Raw genomic sequence first — 21,506 nt, 5'->3', positions numbered from 1 at the left:
ACAAAGAAATGGTAACATAAATCAGGCTAAACTACCAGGAGCACCTCTGATTAACCAAACCATTACACTACTATGATAACATTCTTGAGATGGCACTGTCTGATAATGTGGTTCTAACCATCATAGAAACATATATCCTTGACATTTCTATACATGTCCACTTTTGGCTATTGCCTACAGGTATTACAGCAGGCATTTCAATTTCAATTGAAAACAACTGGAAAAGGCACTTCTCAGATTCTGCAGTAACTATCGAAAAACCCACCCACCGCTGCTGAGACAATCTCTCTATGCTCTTAACTGTTTGTTGGTGACATTACAGGTAGGTTATTTTCCGCACTGCATAAATAATTCAGAGGTGGTGTGACCTTTTTGCATTTGATGTAAAGCAGAACATACCATATATTGAATAAAAGGACTTACCTGCTTTCTCCTTCCACCTCCTCAAAGAACGCATCTGTGGAAATGAAATGTGTATTTGTTAAGCACATCCACATATCCAAGGCACGTAGGGACTGAATAAACATATAAAAGAAGAACAACGTATTTCTTAAAAGACACGCAAACACAGAATGAAGAATATTACTGAAGTATGTGACTGATAAACAAACAATCCAAACCAGTCTGAATCAGAATACACAAACGCATGAATATGAAAGCACTTCTACTTCTCAAGACACATTATTTACAGTTTATCCGGGATGCCAAGTCTGTTGTGGTTCCATGGGAAGTCTGCAACTAGGTCTACACCTCTTTTGAATGTCTATGACACGTTGCTTTTAAACGCATTACAAAACTGTCCTAGTATGGCCCTCCACTGGACACCAATCCCAACATTGTTAGCCAATCCCTTTTGCTTCCTTCCATGTATCCAGTGTTCTGCCACATTGTGTGATTTTGTGTGTGGAATGTTAGGTTATGTTATTGATATACCATGCACCACTACCATTATCATGGTCTCCCGGTGCTCAGGAGGATCTGAAAAGGAAGGTGAGTTCGGGAGAGTTAGTTAGTGGGATGGAGAGGAATACCACAAGACACCATTTTGCTGTGCTTTTGGTACTATCAATTGGAGAATAAACGGCCACTGAGTTTTTGGTTGGCGTCTAGATGGTATGGGTTAGGTGGTGTTTTAGTGTGCAAGTCTATATGGTATTGTTTTGTGTGTCTGTGACGTAGTGCTGGAGATTTATTGTGTTGGGTTGAGTGAGACTACAGATCTACGTTCAAATCGTGACGCTAAAAAGTGTGAGGCGGTATACAGTAGAGCGGAAAGCTTTGTATCCCAAAAATGCTGACTGCTTGAAACTGTCACTTGACCCCGCTTTCCATGTAATGGAATCAGGGAACACCCCAGCAACCCCGAATCCCATAATGCCTAACAAGGTGAGCGTGAGACACCCCCGCAACCTGCGCTCTCCTTGGCCAGCATTATGGGATTCTGTATTTTCATCCATGCCGGATGCGCACAAAACACACATTCAGTGTTTTTTTACTGTTATTTTTGTACATTTCTGAGATTAGAGACGAGGTGTGTGGTTTACTCTGTGATTTGTGGGGAATGAAGTCAAAGGCTTTGCTGAAACCCAAACAAACCACATCCATCATGTATACAACACTAAATTCCCTAATCACGCAGTTAAAGGAATGTATTTGATGGGCCTACCATCAGATCCCTCTGACAAAAGCTTGCTGCCTGCCCCAGATCTTGCAATATCCCACCAATTGTGTGGACGAGTGGGTTCTGTTGTTCCTCTGGAAGGGAAAACCAAGATAGGACTAGCAACTGCTTACTTAGCCTATTGCCATCCTCCAGATGCAATCCGTGGCTGTTTAGGCTTGTTTGCGGCCTGAGTCGGTGCTCGGTGAGGAACGCCGATTATTCCATCCTCAAGTAAGCTCCTGACTATTTCCCTGTTAATTTTATCTCCTTGTCATTAGATGTGTTTGCTAGTGGGGGATAAGATGTCCACTATTCATTATGATGAGAAGTACTTGCACAGCTAGAGAAATCCGTAGACTGGGGGATTGAAGGAAAAAGAACTTAACCTGGTAGACAGAGGATCTACTGTAGGCACTACCCTTAAGGCGGCACTGCAAAACACCAGGTCAGCAGTAGCCCAGGCCACAGAATTAAAAGTCCCTATTGCAGATTATAAAATAGACATTCTTTTATTAACAGAAACATGGTGTAAGGACACATTTCATGCAATGCTGCTTAAGCTTCCACCAGAGGGTAACTTAATATATCGATCTTACCACAAAGATAGGAGGAGTTATTGCGGTAATCTACAGATCCCACATAAAAATCTCTCATTTTTGAATCTGTACAGTGGAATGATGCGTCTTAGGCTTGATTCAATTAATCTGAACAGGCACAGAGATCAGTCATCTACGACTAATCGCTTGGCACCAACTAGCAAATCCAAAGATTTTGAGCAATTCTCTGGTAAATGAGCTGAGGAATGAATTGGGCTCTTTTGAACCATTATCTGAATGTGGAGCCTTTTTTAAATTATGGATAATATTTGCACTTTTCATGCACCATTAAGAGCAGAGGTGAAAAAGAAAGTTTCTAAAGCGTGGTTTACCACTTAGCTACTAGATCTAAAAAAAATAATACAAAGGTTTGGAGAGAAGATGGCGTACATTTAGATCCCATGAAAGCACAGATAAGGAAAAGGCAGCCTTAATAAGGTATAACATAACAATTTCTAGAGCAAAATCTGATTGATGCAGCTGCTAATCAGACACGAGACCAGGGTAATCTCAAACTCTGTCTGTCATAACAAGGCACTCCCTGGGAAGGAACCATTAATCGGACAGGCCAATGTTTTTCGACACGATTAAGGTAATTCAAGACAATATTGCATTAGAAAGGGAAGGGCAGGGAAAAGATACCCCTAGTCTTTCAGACTTTGAAGGGAGGAAGCAATCTCACTTCGCCCAATTTTGTTTCAACTCAGCGTCAGAAGAGACCATTTTTACATTATTAACAGCCATTAAACCCACTCATGATACACTTTATCCTCTTCCTGCTTGCGTGGCAAAGCGTTTAGCTTTGGATTTAACTCCTTTTATGACTACATATGTAAATGCCTCCTTCAATCAGAGGACAGTTCCCAAAGGAATTGAAACTTTCTATAATCCCCTCCACTTGCTGAACAAGCCACATTTGGATCCAGACAATCTTCAGAATTACCGCCCAGTTGCTGTCTTCCTTGGCCTGAAAAAATACTGGAAAATGTGGCTACAATGCAGTTCCAGGAATATGTTTAAAGGGAGGCCCTTTTGGACCCCCTGCAATCAGGGTTTCGGTCTAAATTTCTAATCGAAACGACATTGGCTGCAGTATGGGACTAGTTATTACAAGTGGGAGACAAGGGTAAACTGTCCCTGCTCGTAATGTTGGACATCACCACTGCCTTTGACACTCTCGAACACAACATCCTCTGGAATACAAAGATCATAGGGAGTGTCTCGCCAAGCGCCCTCAAATGGTTTGCTTCTTTCCTTTCCGGGCAAAGGCAAAGTGTGCAGTTAGGGGTCTCTCTCTCAGATATTCTCCTGCAACACTGCGTAGTCCCCCAGGGTTCCTGGCTGTCTCCGTTGCTGTTCAACCTCTATTTACGCCCTCTGATTGACATACTGAGAAGCCATAAGATCAACTTCCAGTCCTACACTGATGACACCCAGGTGTTCATCAAGCTTGACGACTTAGAAAACTCCCTTACACATGTTAGTAAGAGTCTGGAAGAAGTTGGAGGATGGATGGTCACTAATTGGCTTCAGCTTAATCCAAATAAGACCGAGGTGATCTTATATGGACCAAAGCATTTGCTAGGTGAGCACAAAAGCCCCCCTCCACCCTTGTTTCTGGATTCAGAACTGAAATATGTTTCCAAGGTAAAGAACCTGGGATGCATTTGTCAAAGCGATCTGGGTTGCGAAGGTCAAATTGCAGCTAGACTGCAGGCAGTTTTCTATAATCTACGGCTTCTTCAACAGGCCCTTCCCTTTGTCCCCCAGAAAGATCATGCCACAACGGTATGAGCCCCAGTAAATTCAAAGCTGGGCTATTGTGACTGCCGACTAACTGGGGCTCCTGCCAAAAAAATCCATCGACTACAAAAAGCACAGAATGCAGCAGTTAGATTAGTATTTGGGGTAAAAAAATTGACCCCAATTTCTGGCCTACGACGGTCCACTTACTGGATGGCAGTAGAGGACCGAATTAAGTTCAAAATTGGTTGCATAATATTCAAATATATGAATAACCTAGCTCCTAGGTATCTGATGGATGAACCAATGTTATACCAACCGATACGTTCCTTAGGATCAGAGTATATGTATTTGCTGTCCGCCCCCCAATGCGATGTGTTTCTAGAGGAGACTGTAGATTCTCAGTATTTGGACCTAAACTGTGGAATAGTCTATCGATAGAGCTAAGGAAATCGCACTCTCAGGCATCATTTTGTAAAAAATTCAAATCCTATCTGTTTAAATAACTTCAAGAATATGATACGGATTAGAGATCTGCAGCCGGCATACGATTGGAGACTGTTTCATTCCTTTGTTTAAGGTTGTCATCTGCGCCTGAATACGATTTGCTTCGTTTTTGTGTGTGTTTATAAATACCTCAATCAATCAATCATTCATACTGGCAGCAAGCTTTATCCTGTGAAGAAGTAGAACTGTACATTCATCGACTATTTTGATTGCAGGAATGGTTCTTTCCATCCTTTTTAGCAACCTGATAAACAGATATTAGCATCATGCAAAAGCAAACTTTCACATGATGAATCATGTTTTCACTCCGAAGGGCAAAAAAAGAAGCATTGTTTTATTTGTATTCAATTGGGAAGTTTTTTTTTAAATAAATGTAAGTCGGCCAAAAGGCACCTGAGAATTGAAGGTCCATTTGAACTATCATTACAATTTTACACAGTACATCATCAATTTAAATAATAGAAATGTACAGTCAAATCTTCTCTCTGTTGAACTCTATTAAACTGAGAACAAGTGAGTTATTACTTTGTCCCTAACATATACTAACACAGTCCCAAGTGACAGGCTACAGGGCAATGCAATGCAATGTTTGGGGCCATTTCGTAAAGGAACGTTTTAAGGGTAGGTTCTAACCTAGAGAAGGAATTACTAAGTTTCCTGAGCCCCCATGAGATAATCAGCTTCTGTGGTCGAGAGGAAGTGGAGCCAAGCTATATCTTGAAAGACAAGAATGCACTTATGATTTATTATACTTGACCTAGCTCGCTATGGACATCATCGACACTTTGCTGGCAATGTTAAAAATAGATCCTTATAATTCAATATAATTCATTTTGCTGCAAAGTATAGGGGAAAATTGTATCCATTCTAGCTATAAAAGATGAACATGCATGTAACATTGTGTTACACCCCTCCCACATTAAGTCCTTTGACTTAACAAAAACTGCTAAAATGCTGATATACTATTGATTCATGAATGGTTCCCATGGTGGTTTTTTTTGGCTGGAAGAGGCATGAAACAATGATAAAAAGAAATAACAGCAACAAACAGAGTGATGGCGAATTCTGGTTCTGACTCGCCGGTACATCTTTGCACATTAAATGATTTTCTAAGACCTTTGTCTAATCACACTGGATATTTAATCCCTGATTCTTTAACTGTATATTTATGCACTGTTGCACTTATTGGTTGGTTGGGATTAATGTTGAATTTAAACTTTGACATGACACACATCTTTTTTTTTAGATTAACATATTTGTTGTGTCCCTTTCATAATTTTTATTTATTTTAGACCAGAACTGTACTTCAATTAATTAAAAATGTAATTGGGCCTCATTACGAGGCCGGCGGGAACCCGCAGGTGCTACCAGCAGTTTGCTGCTGTCCTCGTATCCCCGAATCCAATATACCGGTGCCCCCGGGACATCACAAGTCCTGGAGGCCCGGATATCAGGCGGCGGATTCGAGAAGTCCCCATTCCCCACGGGAATGGGTCCACAGAAGCACGACCTGCCAGGCATAACCTCTCCCGCCCGCAGAGTCGGAGTGTAGCGGTATGGAAAGGGTGCCGGTACGTTGCTACCGGCACCCTTATTTCAGGACCACCGCACTCATAATGAGGCCCATTTTGTATTTATTGCTGGCTTTTTCCTACCATAACTCCTCTTATACCGTCCCTCACCTACAGAAACAAACTACCACATACTTCAAAAATATCATACAAGTGATGCCCACATGACAACGTGTTCACCTCATATTTAAAGACATGTTGAGACATAGTTTTAGATTCTTATTAATGTGTGAACTATAATTACATTTACTTAGATCCAAAATCCTGCCATGCTAAAGGCGTACTTCACCTCTGTGGTCTATTCCCGAATAGGTTGTTGTTGATGCAGTGTCTCTGCTGCTCCAGTGAGTATCTACTGAAAAATCCAAAACAGAAACACCACCAACTCACACTTGCTCAAGTCTTGATTTGCCTTTGTGTTTGAATCTAAATCCAGACTCTTCATCCAAAACACATTCATAATCACAATTAATAATATTCTTGCTTCACATTTTGATATAACCTATTACATTCTGTTAATTCTCCCTATTATTTTAGGGCCTTAATTGGGAATTAATGCTTTGAACACAAAGAAAAATCATTACTTAAGCTGTCAAGAGTTAATTCTTTCTGAATCATGTAACAGATAGTCAATTAGTTGCTTTGTACATCTTGGATTGTACTTTCATCAATTACCATTTCATCTTATGCCTTTTGCCACTCCCTGACTTGCTCCTACCTAAGCAATCGCCCCTCCTATTTTGCGACCCCAAATTGTGTATGTTGTTTTGTGTTATTCTCATTTTACGCTGTTTATTGCACTGTGCTAAAATCCCAAAAATGCATTTGATAAAAATCTTGAAATTGTAAACTGCACTCAGACTTACAATGACAGCCGATGCAGTCATTGGATCCTGAGATCATGCTAAGCGGCGTGTAGCCCTGGGAAGAGCCCCCAGGATCTTTGAAAAGTCGATCTCACTAAAACTCCACTGTCTGAATAAATCCTGGATAAAGCCATGGCTTTGGCACGGTTTGAAAGTCTGTCTCTGAGAAACATATATTGGTTTTTAGTTACTAGAAAAGACGAAACTTAGGAGAATTTAAAATGCTCTTATTACGTTGGTCCGAGTTCAGGCCAGAAACGAGGTCCAGTCACAAACAGAAAATAAGAATCTGAAAGGTTACATTTTTCAGTTTTGGCTATTAGGTGTTGTTGTATGTGCTGCTTATAAGCCAACACTACTTGCATAGGAAGCGAGCATGGGAGAGAGGTGGGATGTGTCCAGTGGCACAGCGAGTAGAGCGCTCGCTTTGACATCTGTGCAGAGCCTGTTAACGCAGGTTGGGGCCACACTCAGCCTTTCATCCTTCCGAGGTCCATAAATGAGCACCACACACCGTGGGTAATAATAAGCAGCGCTCAGATGCCTGAGGATTCGTAGCGCTATATAAATGCCTAATTATATTATTATGTGAGGAGTAACACACAGCCTGTAAATGTTGTGTGGTTTGTGCCTTTTAATGGCTAGCACCACAACCTGGGTTTCTGCCCATGGCACTGCCAGCATGACAGCCCTTCACACCCACTTTGCCTCTTTCTCTCACGCCCCTTTTCTCTGCAATAGAAATTGAGGTGTCAGTCTCATGATCAGCAAGGACACACCATCAACACCTCTTCCCTCTCTGATTTCACTCCCTCCTCCCTTGAACATATCTCAGTCCATCTCCTCACACCCACCCTCTTACTATACTTATCTACTGCCCTCTGGACCCCATCATCCTTTTATTCTTTCATCTTGACTTCTTACTGGAAACACTCCCATCTGAGGTCCCGTCTGGTATAAGTGATCTCAACTTCTCCAATATAACTGAGGCCCAACAGCTCCAACTTGGCTCCTCTCTCTCTCACAACTCACAAGTCAACCTATATAATCTTTCAACTCGCACAGAAGGGAACACTCCCAATCTCATTTTCCTCACTTTCACCCTGGTCTCCCCTGCTCCCACAATTGACCCCTCCCACTCTGAGCAATCTCTCACTCAAGTTACCACCTCTATTTCCCCACCACTCTCCCATAACCCATGTAAATTCAAGCCAAACTCCCTTGCCCCCTATATTGACAAAGTCAACGTCTTGCTACGAGCTCTCTCTTCTCAAAATACTCACTCCATTGAACTTGCCTTTATCAAATTCAGCTCTGCATTCCCAATCCTTTTCAATCATCACTGCCCTACCCGCTCCTTCACACTCTACTACTTGTGTCCTCAACCATGGATCTCCCCAGACATCCAGCTGCTGAGGACATCAATGCATTGGTGCTGCTTCTGCTACTGGCGCAAAGTCCAATACCCCTCTCTTCTCACTGACTACCAGGAATCTCTACCCAGGGCAAAGCTCTTGACACATTAACATTCTGTTACTACACCAATCTTGTTTCCTTCTCTCTCTGCCACTGACTTTCCATTTTACTTCTCTGCTGAAATCACCAAAATACGTGCCTCATTTGGCCACCCTTACCCTTCTATCCAGCCCACCACCTCCCTCATTCTCCCCTCTGCCCATTTTCATCAACACTCTGCTGTCTATCTCACTTCTCCCCCCACCTGCCTCACTATACTTCTGCCCATTCGTCGCTCTGCCAACCATGCTGCACTCCAATTGAGCCCTTTGCACCAGTAATTAAGGGACTTGCCCCTGTCATCCCTACTCATCACTTTGACTTATTCAGCCTATCTCTCTGAACTGGTATCTATCTCCCAAGCCTATAACAAATCAGCCACGGTAATACCTTTTCTAAAGAAACTAGGTGCTGACCCCATCAACCCTTCACCTGTCGCTCTCCTTTCAAAGCATGCTATAATGCGGAACAGAACACTACTAACACGGTAACCTAGCTGACACCACTGTCTGACACTGAAATATCAGAGAACTGAGATTCTGTTCTAATGAGTTCTTATTGCATTACAGGAGGCATTGGCAACCTTTTACTGGGGTTGGCACCAAAGCAAAATTACATAACATTTTTCGCTGTACACAGGCCCCTCCATGCAATTTTAGACATTTACACTATAAAGTGCAAAAAACAAAGGTGTAAAACTAGGAGTAATCATCTATAAGCCTTTTTTTTTGCTCTTCATTGTGCGAAATGAGTACATATTGCCTGCCCTTTATGTACGGGATGCAGCATTTTCTGTGGATTCCTATGATACCACCTGCTTTGAGCTGGTGTAAAAAGCAGCTGGATTCCATAGTAATACACGAGCATGAAAATATCATGCAGCTGTAAATGCATGTGAATTTGTATGGCAGAGAGGTGGCGGAAATGGTAATTATGTCACATGGCAATATGGAGTAGAGTAAAAGCACATGTAAAATGGGTATGCGTGCTTTTTACTCTACTCCACTAGTACTATGACCCCTCCCCCCCAAAAGGGATTATTAAATGGGAACGGCGGTATGGACAACCTTCACACCTCTGCTGCAGCTCATCTCTAAATGCTAACTGGAGCAGTCATTTTTAGTTTTGCACATAATTCTGATGTTTTGCAGAAGTGTGGGTAATGGCATGCACTGCTACTCTGTGGAGCTCTGGACCCTCCTCACACGACAGCTTAGTAATTCTGACTGAAACTATCAGAGTGTCTTGAGGCTATTCCCCTCACCGAGAGCTCCGCTTACTCCACAGTATGCATGCGCAAAAGTATGGGTTCAGGTCTAGGCACCATTTATGAAGTGATGCAACAAGCATGAAGTGAGGGATTTCATCCAATCAAATTATTCGCTGTTGAAGTCTATCATCTATAATCCACTTGTACTTGTTTTCTGCATCCTGCTACCCCCAACCACTCCACTGCACAAATACAAGACCTTCCTCGCCGGAACGTGATTTTGATGCGGGCTGAGATGCTAGAAACACTTGTGTACAGGCGCGTTATAAGTGGATTATCATATCATATCATGGATTTCTATGGCATGAACATTCCTTTTGCAACTGCTCAAAGCTGGTGGATTCTATAAGAATCCATGAATATGCCTCCCACCATGCACTGGCATGGCAGGAGGCATTTACGATGCCTTCTGTTCCTGGTGTAAATGTAACCCACAAATCTGCCTTGATTTGCATAATCAATTCATGACCTCTGACAAAAAGCATTCCATTTGCTCAGAGGGGACATCTTGAATAAAGGTGCACGGCCATGCAGTTCACTCTGTGCAAAGGGTGGAGGCGAGCAAAACAAGCCGCTAAATAATTACACAGAGAAATCATAAAAGGCATTTTACCCTACATCAACTACACTTTTTAAGGTTTTATGCACCCCCTTCTGATTACAATGCAGCACTTTTGTTCCTCTTTGTCTATTTTTGTATTTTTAGAAACAAGTAGCCTGATTCATGGAATTATTTGCGTGAAAAATACACATACTTCAAACAGGGATTTCCAGGTAGAAAGGCGTGCAAATCTGCGTTTTCACGCAAATAATTCCATGAATCAGGCTGAAAGAGTGGAACATTCTTTACAGAAATGCTATTTCAATGTTATTATTTTAATAAACTCTTAAAGACAGTTTGCAACATCAGGACCAATCATGTTGCATCATGGTGCCCTTCAGCCTTTCTTTACAAGGCTAAAAAATAAATACACTAAACGTGCTGTATTGTTTTGTGTGTCCTTCATAAAGTCCTTCAAACCCAGACTAGCAGACGTTCTGGCTGCTCTTTCCCTGTGCATTTGTAAATGACCATACATACATTATCGTATATTTGTCTACTTTAACAGCTTGAATGTGTATAACGGTGTTTAGCATTAAGATGAAAGGTACCACAGATAGCATGTGTGATAGAACATCCCCAAACATATGCTTTTATTGTCTCAGATTAACTATAATATTTCCAAGAAAACATTAGAATATACAATTAAAATGTTCATAAAATGACTAATTCTAAGGTTGTTACTGATAACAATAACAACAATACAATATAATTTCAAACACTGCAGACAAGGGCACTGTGGGCACAATGATTAGGGGTATTGTGGCAGAGCAATACAATATTGTGCTTAGTGCAGGGCAGAGTGTATCCGGCACTATAGCCAGGGGCACAATGCTATAGTCATGGACAATATGCCTGGAGGGCATAGCTACAGGCAATGCCCTGTGGGCCCTGCAGGTAGGGATCCTACACCAGGCCATGCCCGATCTGCATTGTGTCCAGGTGCACTATATTCAACTCATAGCCGGAGGCTATCGCTTAACGTATTCTAGAGAATGGGTACGGCACAGAGGAATGGCTGAATGTGTGCACGGTGGCAGGAGTCCCTGCACTTGGGGCACAGGCACGCTGCAGGTAGGGATTCTGCACCTGGTTCATGGATTCAGGCTATGCCGCAGGAGTGCTTAATGCTCCAAGAATACTGGGCACAGGACAAGGCTGCAGTCCATGAACAGGTGCAATAATCGTAGAACATGGCTGCCAGGTGCAACTCACCAAGCATTTGGCGGTCATGCCCTGAACACAATTCCTGCAGGCTAATGGGTATTGCAGGAAGGGATACATGGTCAAAGTATATCATCAGCAATGTCAAAAGGCCCCTCACAGTACGTGGGTTTATGGTACTTATGGTTCTCTACTAAGATCACATGATAACATTGTGACCAATTGGATTATGCCTCGCAGGAGTAGAAGGATGAGTAGTGATAAAATGGTCCACTCAGCCCTCACAAACCAAAATATCACAGACTCATAAAGGGAAAACAGGGACAATCAAGATGTTGAAAAACCAGGGTGAGAGGATAGAGCCCTGAGGAGACACCGCAGGTGGAGAGTGGAATGGTGGAGAGAAAAGGGCCCAGTTAAATCTGGGAAAGTCGGTACAAGAGGAAAGAGGTCGACCAGTCCAGAGCCAGGTCTGTGATGCCAAGGGTATCATAGAGCTGATTTAGCAGGGTGATATGGTTGACTGTATCAAAGCCAGAGGAGAGGTCAAGGAGGATGAGAACAGAAGCAGAGCTGGACTCGAGATTAGAGAGCAAGTCTTCATGGGTGTTCAGGAGAGCAGCTTCCATGCCTCCGGCAGCTCTGAAGCCAAACTGGTGGTCGTGGAGACAGCAAACAGATTCAGTGTGGTGAATAAGCTGGGAGATGGCCACCTTCTCCAAGAGTTCACCCATGAAGGGGGTAATGGAGATAGGGTGGTAGTTTGCTGGAGAGATAGGGTCGGCAGAAGGCTTTTTGGGGGAGTGCTTGAGGAGTGAGGGGAAGGAACCTTTGGCAAAGGAGTGATTGCAGAAATCGACCAAGGCTGGAGAAGGGAGACAATGTTGTCCTTGATAGGTCTGGAGGATCAAGGGAGCACCTGTTTGAATGAGACTTTCATAGAGCAGACTTGTCTAGAAACCTCATCAGGTTTTACGGGAGAAAAAGAGGAGAGTAGGAGGGGAGCAGAGAGGGGGGCCAAGGGATGCCAGTGAGCGGGAGAGGGAAAAGGGTGTGGAGTAGAGAAGAGTGAGGACAAGATGTCCTGAGGTTTAGAAATAAAGTGAAAGGCCAGAGAAGTACAGAGGGCCAGGGAAGGCATAGGAGAAGTGTAGACTGCAGTACGGTTGGCAAGGTCCTTGCAGAGTTTGAAAGGTTCTGCCGTATTGCTAGTGGCTGCAGAGAGGCAGGCTTGAATATAGGCCCTCTTCTTCGAGCCGATGGAGAGTCTGTATTGCCTTTGGAGCAGGCGACAGGCCAGTTTGTTCGAGGATGTGCTCAAAGCCTGCCCCTTTGCTCAGCTGCTCTGCACTTGCTTTTCAGAGAGGACATGTCAGAGTCATACCAGGAGTTGCACTTGGAGGCAGGTTCATGTGGATCCTCATGACAGGGGCACGGATGTCCAGAGTTTTGGCGATGGAGAGTTAAAGGTTAGTAAGGGCTGTGTCAGAGTGAGAGTCAGTGGCAAGAGCAGGAGGGGGGGTTAATGTGGCAGCAAAAGTGGCAACTGATACTCACTTCCTAGGTCAAATGACAGAGAAGTCGGTTGGCAGTTTGGGCGGTGGCTTAGCCAGGGGACCCAGGAGGTTCAGATGAGAGGATAGGAGAGCATGATCAGACCAGGAGAATGGAGTAATGAGAGGGTTGGAGATGGGGATGCCTGAAGAGATGAGAGCATCCAAAGTGTGTACAGCTGAGTGCGTCGAACCAGAGGAAGGAATAGAGAAGGGAAAGAGAGTCACTAAAAGACTAGATGAAAAATGAGTCAAAGGAAAAAACATGCATTATAAATCACATAAAAAAATTAAAGGAATGCAGTAGAGGAGAGATAAATGTAAATGAAAATACAAAAGATATGTTATTGTAAAAAAATGATCATGACATCACATTAAGTTTTCATTAGGAAAGATATATAATCATGCAAGAGATAAAACTAAAAAAAATCCTATTAACCATTCCTTTTCAAAGACATCTTAAGCAATAGTGCAATCACCGTTGCTTGCTGTATTTAGTTCAGTGGGAGTTTAGTGCTGTAAGAGAAGGAATGTGTGGTATGTCTATTTGGGCGACCTTAGTAATTCAAGACCTTCAATAGTTAGAGAAAGCTACACAGCCATAACCCACTCCCCCAACAATCACACAATCATTATTGTGGAATAAACACTGAATCAGGCTCAATCACCTCCATTAAGTACCATTTCACAATCAAGCAGTCAACTCATCTGGCACAACACACTATCAGACACAGACATGCCAATCAGGCAATGACAATCACACCAAAATCAGTTATGATGGTGGTGGCTGGTGGGGACATGTGGATTCATTTTGGCCTGTGGCAGTGTGTACTGTGTGAGGGTAGTTTGAGGCTTGTTGGAGACAACACGGTAGATCTCTGAGATAAATGAGTAGGGATTTTGGCCACTGTCCCGAAAACCTAATGAATGCCTGTCAAACACCTTATGCTGCCCGCAACGGGCATTGCATTGATAGGCAACATACTAAGGAAGGTGAAATGGGTGCCTGCAGTCCTTCCATAAGCCTCAAAACGTAGCTGATGGCAATGAGGAGAGTTTCCAGCCTGCCCCTTTCCCACATCTGTCAATTTGCAGATCCTTGTTTGTTGCAAATGGGGGTTCAAGAGAGAAAGAGAGGGAGAAAAACAGAGAGAGAGCGAGAGTAAGAGAAAGAGACTGAGAAAGAGTAAGAAAGGAAGAACAATTTGAGAAAGTGAAATGGCTCCGTCTTCAAAGGGCCAGTGGTAGGGGTCCAGGGTTGTAGGTTGTGTTGTCTTGTATGTCCTTCTCCCCTAGTCCTGTGACTAGTTGCCTCCCTTCTAAGATCTCCTTACACTAGACAACCTTACACTAAACACACAAATCTCCCGCACATCACACGCTTAGCCATGAGCACATCAACACTAACTGTGCAAAGACTAAGCTCTCCTCTACAGCCCTATCACACTCTCCCGTGTCAGTGGCTAACCAGACCCAAATGTCTGTTATCTATAAGATGTTGGGCTCTTCCTTTCAGGAAACAAACTCCCTAGTGTCTTTGCCAAACCCACAGAAATCCGATTGACACACAGGAACTGGGGATTTCTGACCTGCGCCCAACAGTACACGTTTCACATTTGTCTCTCCTGCTAACCCACTAATGATCTGCTCTTTTCCTATAAGGCACACACAGTGAAGCAAAGTGGCAGAGAGGCACTATACAAGACCACTTACATTACCTTACCACCCATTAAGCTCAGTCACACCGCATAATGCATACAGCCACATCAGATGCATTGTCCTCACCCTTCCCCCTACAACAGCAGCCAACAAACCATACCCTCATCAGGTAGAGGCAGCCTACAAGCCACTGTAAACACATTACATGCTGTCGACTCAATCAAGTGACAAGAGAAGTAAAGAGAAAAAAGAATGGGAAGTAGAGAGAAAAGGAAATATAAAGAGAAATCTAGAAACTTCTAGAAAGAAAATCGAAGAGAGTGGGTTAGATAATGAGAGTAAGAGACAGCCAGACAAAGGTGGAGGCTAAGTGGGTGAGAGGATGTGGGAAGTAAGATGTAAATTGGGTGGTGTGGAAAAAGAGGAGGAGAAATTATCACATCCTGTGGTTTTCTTATGGAGGCAACCAAAAAGAAAAGAGGAAGATCCAGTATGGAGGTGGAGGAAGAAGGATTCTATATTGGGGCTTGAGTAATATGAGAGAACAACCTAACATTGTGCAAGTGAAAGGGTGTGTGATAGAGTAAGAGAGAGAAATGAGATAGAGAGAGGCAGAATAAGAGCAATAGAGTACAAAGGAAACACGAGAGTGGAAGTGGGAGAGACAGAAAGAGAAGGGAGACGGAGAGAGAGAAGGAGAGAAGGAGAGAGAGAGAGAGAGAGAGAGAGAGAGAGAGAGAGAAAGCATCGATCATAGGGAAAGAAGAACAACAGGATGGCACCCAGGAGCACCTCCAATGCTGCACTGAGATGCTACAAAATTGAATATTGTCTAGTGTCCTTTGAAGACTGTAAGAAGAATCACTGCTGTCGTCAAAACTCAAAGGGCCTCATTATAAGCACTACGGTAAAGGTAAACACATGTGGCATTTTAAATACCTCCAATTTTTAAAATATCACCTAATTATGAGTGGGATCGCATGGATACTTAAAGCAGGGAGAAGACACTTCATGAGGTAAATATGGGTAAATTAACCCATGCAGTATTTGCTATGTACCTACCCCATGTTGTAAATATCCTATGCAATCCAAACTCATAATTAGGGGGTATTTTATGAATAGCAGATATTTAAGATATCCCATTAGTTTTGGCTGTTAGGTGTTTCTGTAAGCGCTACACATAAGCTGAAATTAATGTCATGGGAAGTGAAGGTGAAGAAAGATGGCATGTGGTGACTGACACAGATGCTGCGGGTGTTGTTTGGTTATTTATCCACCTGATGTCGACCTATGGCCATGCTACAGTGACACCACTGGCAACTGCAGTGCAAGCCCTGGGCACTGACTATACGACCCCTGGTTACAGGGGAGGGCTTGGATTTTGAAAAAGAAATAATTTCTTTCTGAAGTCATTCTGACTTCAGAAAGAAATGATTTCCGTTTTGGTTTCCCATAATGGAAATAATTTGTTTTTGAAGTTAGTCACAGTGACTTCAAAAAGAAATTATTTGATTTTGAAATCCAAGCCCTCAAACCCTCAAACCCCCAGGACATGTAGGCCTCTGACTCATCTGCTCTGCTGTGCATGACCAGCTGGTTCCTTGCATGCGTGTTGCAGCATGGGAGCCAGAGGCCTGGCTGCAGACGAGGAGCAACGGATTTGGGAAGGTAAGAAACTGTATTTTCTTTACGTGAAAAAGTGTGTGTAATGTACGTGTGTATATATATCATGACGTGGGTGAATTAGTGAATGCATGATGAGTGAGTGAACGGTGAATGTGTGCACGTGTAAATGAGCAAGTGGATGGTGTTTGAATGTGTGTCCTTGTGTTAAATGCCTGTATTACTTACCAGTAATCTTCATTACTCCTAATCCCACTCTTCCTCGTCCAAGTGCTTGCCTAGCACCTTGCCTCATACATGAGTACTGGGACGAGGACGAGGGACGTGGGGGTAATGCTGGGCTGAGGAGCTGAATTTGGAGGTTCGAGGCAGAGAGTAGAAGGGAAAGGGGGCATGTGGGAAGGGTGGGGCAGGAGATGGGAGCACTAAGAATTAATGGTCATCCATGATAAAGCACGCATGAAATTTATTAGTGGCTAGACTGACATTTTGGAACAGCCAGATTAGCTATTTCCTGCTGCGTGTTTATTTATTTATTTATTGTATTTATGTGGCACCCACACCCGTAGGTACCAGGGTGCTTAAACTGGATAAGTACAATCGACAATCAGGTAGGATATTCATGAGACAAAGCATGCAGTTGTGCAATTTAGTAATATTTGGTAAACAGCCAGGTTTTTGAGGAGTTTTCTGAATTTTAGGTATGAGTGTTCATTTTTGATGGTAAGAAGGAGAGAGTTCCAGAGGGTGGGGGCAATGATGGTGAAGCTGGATCCTCCCGCTCATTTGCTTTTAAACCTGAGGGTGAGCAGCATGGTTTTAGAAGAAGAGCACAGTGGGCATGTTATGAGTGTTCTTGCAAGACAGTGGGCCCCATTAGGAGTATGGCGGTATGGTAACAACGGTGCCGGTGAGGCACCGGCACCGTTGTTACTGCACCGCCATACTTCGAGTTGTGCTTGCGGGTGCCTGACAGCCCGCCAGGTCTGCTGTCAGGCACCCACAAGCACAACTCGCGGATGCACCGGCACCGTTATGGCACGGCTACAGCCAAACTCCTAATGAGGCCCAATGATTGAGATAAGAGGGGTCTTTCTTGTGAAAGCATCGATGCGCAAGAATTAATGTTATGAATATGAGAGCAAGCTTTGAGTTGTCATTTGGACAGGTTCCTGGTGGAAGTGTCTGTGCGAAGGGCATTACAATTGTCAAGTTTGCTGCCAATGATGGCTCTCGCAAGAGTCAAGCATTTGTCGGCTGTGAGGAATTGTCTGCTGGGATTGATGAGTTTAGTAGTGTAGGCTGTTGATGAGGCAAGGGTGTTCATATGTTTGGTCATGTTGAGGTTGGCATCTAAGTACACACCCAAGAGTTTTAACATGTTTCGAAACAGGCATGGTGTTGCCATCTATGGTGAATGTAGAGTAGTGGGATCCAAGTTTTTGAAATGATTGGGAGGGCTCACGATGAGTAGTTCAGTTTTGTCATCGTTGATCAAAGGTGGTTCATGGCCATCCAGTTTTGAATGATGCTGTAGATCTGCATTATGGTGGAGGAATAGGTAGCATAGTTACCTGAGAGGGGGAGGAGTATTTGTGTGTCATCAGCAAAGTTGGTGTATCAGATGCCCAGATTGTCTAGGTGGTCGAATAGGGGTTTTGTGTAAATGTTATAGAGGGTGGGGGATATGTATGTGCCTTTGGGAACTCAAAAGAGGACAGGCAGCAGGTCAGCGGCAGCTTCATTGGAGAAGATTTTCGAGGTAAGTCCACTTAGGAAAGATTTTGTCCACAAGGTGGCTTCAGAGGAGAAGTGGACTTTGGACATGAGGTCCTGGCAGAGAATGTTGTGGTCGATGAGGTTGAATGCAGTGGATAGGTTGAGAAGGAGCATAACAGCCAACTTGCCCGAGTTGCGGATGCTATCGAGCTGGATTTTGAGGTTGAGGGGGGCTGTTTTGGTGCTACGATTAGGTCCGAAGCCGGATTGGCAGGATCCAAGAAGTTGGTGGAGCTCCAAAAAGGACTGAATTTGTGTGTAAGCAGTGCAGTCTAGTTTTTCAAAGAGGAATGGGACTGTGGTTATGGGGAAATAGTTGATTGGGAGGGTTGGGTGAAGTGAGGGTTTCTTGATGCAGGTGGGTACAATGCCTGAGGTAAACAATGCGTTAATAAAGTCAGTGATAGCTGGGGTGAGGGCTTCTAAGCAAAGTTTGACGATGTGTGCCAGGCAGACATCTCCTTTGCAATTGGAGGGTTTAAGGAGTTGGATCATTTTAGTGACTTCGGTAATGGTGACTGGGCCGAAGTGAAAAGGAGGGATTGTAGGTGGGGTGTGGAGCAGAGATGGATTCTGAAGTGCAGCCATTTTTGGAGGAGAGAAGAGTCCTTTTGGCAGTGTTTTTTTCTCTCAATCTGATAGTTTTGTTGGAGAGGGCGTTTTAGATGGTGGTGCACCAGTCTTTGTCTTTCGGGTAGAGTCTGGGGGAATGGGATAGATTTTCTAACTCTTTGAGGATTTTAAAGAGCTCTTTAGAGTTAGAGTGTGCTTCAGTGATACTGGCATTGTAAAGGTTGGCTTTGGTGCATATGGGCGAGGTTTTGGAAATGTTGGCAGCATCGGACAAGGCGATTTTGATGGCTGGGATGGGGTGTCTTTTCCAGAGGTGTTCTAGAGCACATTTCCTACGGGGGAAGATTCGGAGCTCATCAGTTAACCAGCTTTTGTTGTGCCGTTTCTGTTTGGGCGTCATGGATTTGAGCAGAGCGTGTAAGTAAAGTGACGAGAGTCCGAGTGTTCAAGTCAGGCATAGTATTGGTAGGGGATCGAGTGATATGTTGGCTTGTGGATCTAAAAAGGTATGTGAGCGTAACGCATGGGTAGGAGGGTATAGGTGTGGTGTTGTTGGATGCGTTCTGTTGATGGCTAATGCCGGTGGTGAAGTTGGGGGGGGAGGAAGAGGGTGGGTTTGGGTAAGGTAGTGGGTGGTGAGAGGGGGATGAAGGTGGGGTGATGGCTTACTGATGAAGGGTGGTGAGTGTAGAGGAGTGTGTCTTGGGAGTAAATTCGGGTGGCAAGAAGTAAGTGGGGGAGACTTTAGGGGGAGTGACAGTGGTGATAGTGAGGTTTATGAACCGCTTGCTACAATGGTTGGGACTCACTGAGCTTACCTTTGACTGGCTGCTGAGGGAATGGGCAGGCCATTTTCTCCAGTAGATAAGGTCACTTTATAAAGGGGGTAGTGATGAGATGCTGGCATGGTTATAGAATTTGTGATCAGGGGGCGTTCGGGAACACATGGGTAGGGGTGCGGACCGTAGCAGCGAGAACGAGGGTGTGCAATACAGGACAGGCCCAGACAGGCAAAGGCCTTAGTGGAGGGCCTTGTTCAGTAGCTGGCTTCACCTGTCGGCTTGCGCTGGAATCAGACTTTGCAATGGTGTTGGGCCAATCCCAAGGTCTGAGGTGCAGGGCACCTGGGAGCACAGGAGTGCATCAACGAGGTGATACAGGATCTGTGGTCTGCTCTGGGTCTGCGGCGGTGGCCATCTTTAAAAGGAGCAGGTGCTCCTGTGCAATGATGAGACTGATCAGGCTTACCTTACATAGTGATGACGGGGGTCCGGGGACAGATGATTCCTCTCTGGATGCTGTGGCATCTAATTATTTTGCAAAGACATTAGTTGAGGCCTTGTTGGAATCAGAATTTGCAATGGTGCTGGTTTGTTACAAATCAGCTTCCAGGGTGACAGTAGTCCAGGGGTGAATATCAATGTCTAAACCATCAATCAGCCCACAGCTCTAAGAAACCAGAAGGGATCTGAACCGATTGGAATGACAAGGAAGTTATAAATGCCTGTGTCCAATTTTGTTAACGTGGATGGAATGGCATTCTTCTCTCTGAACGTTTGTGGATCATTGGTTAGTTGCAGCACAGTGAAAATGCAATTATTACCTAATGATAAGAGGAAATGTCCAGTAAAGGTTGTATCACAAATATCTACTTCATTTATATCACAACAGACAGTTCTAGAAACACTATGAAATACAACCCACCCTGTAAAGGAATGCAGCAAACAGACTGTTTCAAAGAAGGAAAAGGGATGCACTCTGGATACTGACAGCAGGGTAGTCAGTATGGTTAATAATCACAACAGTTTAAGGCTATTTGGCTTTAGCACACATGGAGCAATGGGTCTTAATATGTTTCTGGACAATGTACCTTGTGCTGTAGTTGTTCTTGCTACTCGACGGGGTCGAGTCGGCTTCAGGGTGCTTTGCAGGCTTCTGTGACAGAGTTTAAAATGGGAGTCAGCTGCGGGTATCAGGCAGCAGAACGGTTCGGCTATCGAAGCTGGATGAACGTGGTGGCTCGAGATCAGGAATCGCTGTTCAGTGCTGATCGGCGGTTCTGAAGCACTTGTAGAGATGTCTCAGATGTCTTAAAGCGACTCCGGCTTGACAACGGCTACTGTTGCAATCAGTTGCAGCTCAAGGAACTCGACTGGCTCGAAAAAATGTCCTTTAAGGCGGACGGCGGTAGATTCTTGTCAAGGCACTTCTTTCTACCAGCTTCTTCAATGGGCTTGTGTCATCCTTTAAGGCAGATGGCCCACAGCTTTGGAGTGTTACAGGCAGCTGCCTTGTCCTTGGTTGTAGGTTCAGAAACCGTCTGGCACTTCCTATCCAGAAAGCTTGCTGCAGAGCCTATCAGGGCACGCTGTTTGCTGGCGGGGTACCAGTTCTTGAGCGGCTGGAGGGTCCTCAGAGTTCTGTATCTCCCTGTGTTCCCTGGGAGATGTTATGGGGAGCAGGGATCTTGCTTCCCTCTTTGGTAATCCTGGCCTTCCTTCACTGGCGGAAGCTGTAAGGCAGACTGTACCTTCAGCCAGGGTCCAAGGTTGAATTCTTCTTGCTGCTTCTTGTGAAGCCTTCAGATGATCTTCCAAAAGACGGGCTCAGACCTCTTTTAAAGCCAAGTGGGCCACAGTGATTGGGGTAGGCTAAGCCCACCTTAATGAACCAATCCTGGGATCCCCACCAACAATCTCATGTATGCATGAGGTCATAACAGAGTGCTTTGCAAAAGGAAAGTTAAAGGAGTGGCATTGATTCTGTTGCGTCTAACTCTATAATTTCATGGCACCATCCATGGCACATGAAGACAGCACCCAT

At 44.2% G+C, this 21,506-nt stretch overlaps 1 protein-coding gene across 1 annotated transcript in view; it reads right to left on the bottom strand.

Moving 5' to 3' along the window:
* Positions 1-352: 352 nt before the first annotated feature.
* The window catches only part of LOC138528066 (uncharacterized), a 473,456-nt gene continuing 452,302 nt past the window's right edge, over positions 353-21,506 (bottom strand). Inside the window, exon 5 of the mRNA XM_069639512.1 lies at positions 353-457. Within this exon, the coding sequence (XP_069495613.1) occupies positions 353-457 (105 nt within the window). The remainder of the gene's footprint in view (positions 458-21,506) is intronic.

This window comes from Ambystoma mexicanum, chromosome 7q, assembly GCF_040938575.1.
Source record: "Ambystoma mexicanum isolate Mex_15411 chromosome 7q, UKY_AmexF1_1, whole genome shotgun sequence".
Taxonomy (NCBI): domain Eukaryota; kingdom Metazoa; phylum Chordata; class Amphibia; order Caudata; family Ambystomatidae; genus Ambystoma; species Ambystoma mexicanum.
Note: the sequence above shows the minus strand (reverse complement) of the source record. Positions and strands in the feature narration are given on the sequence as shown.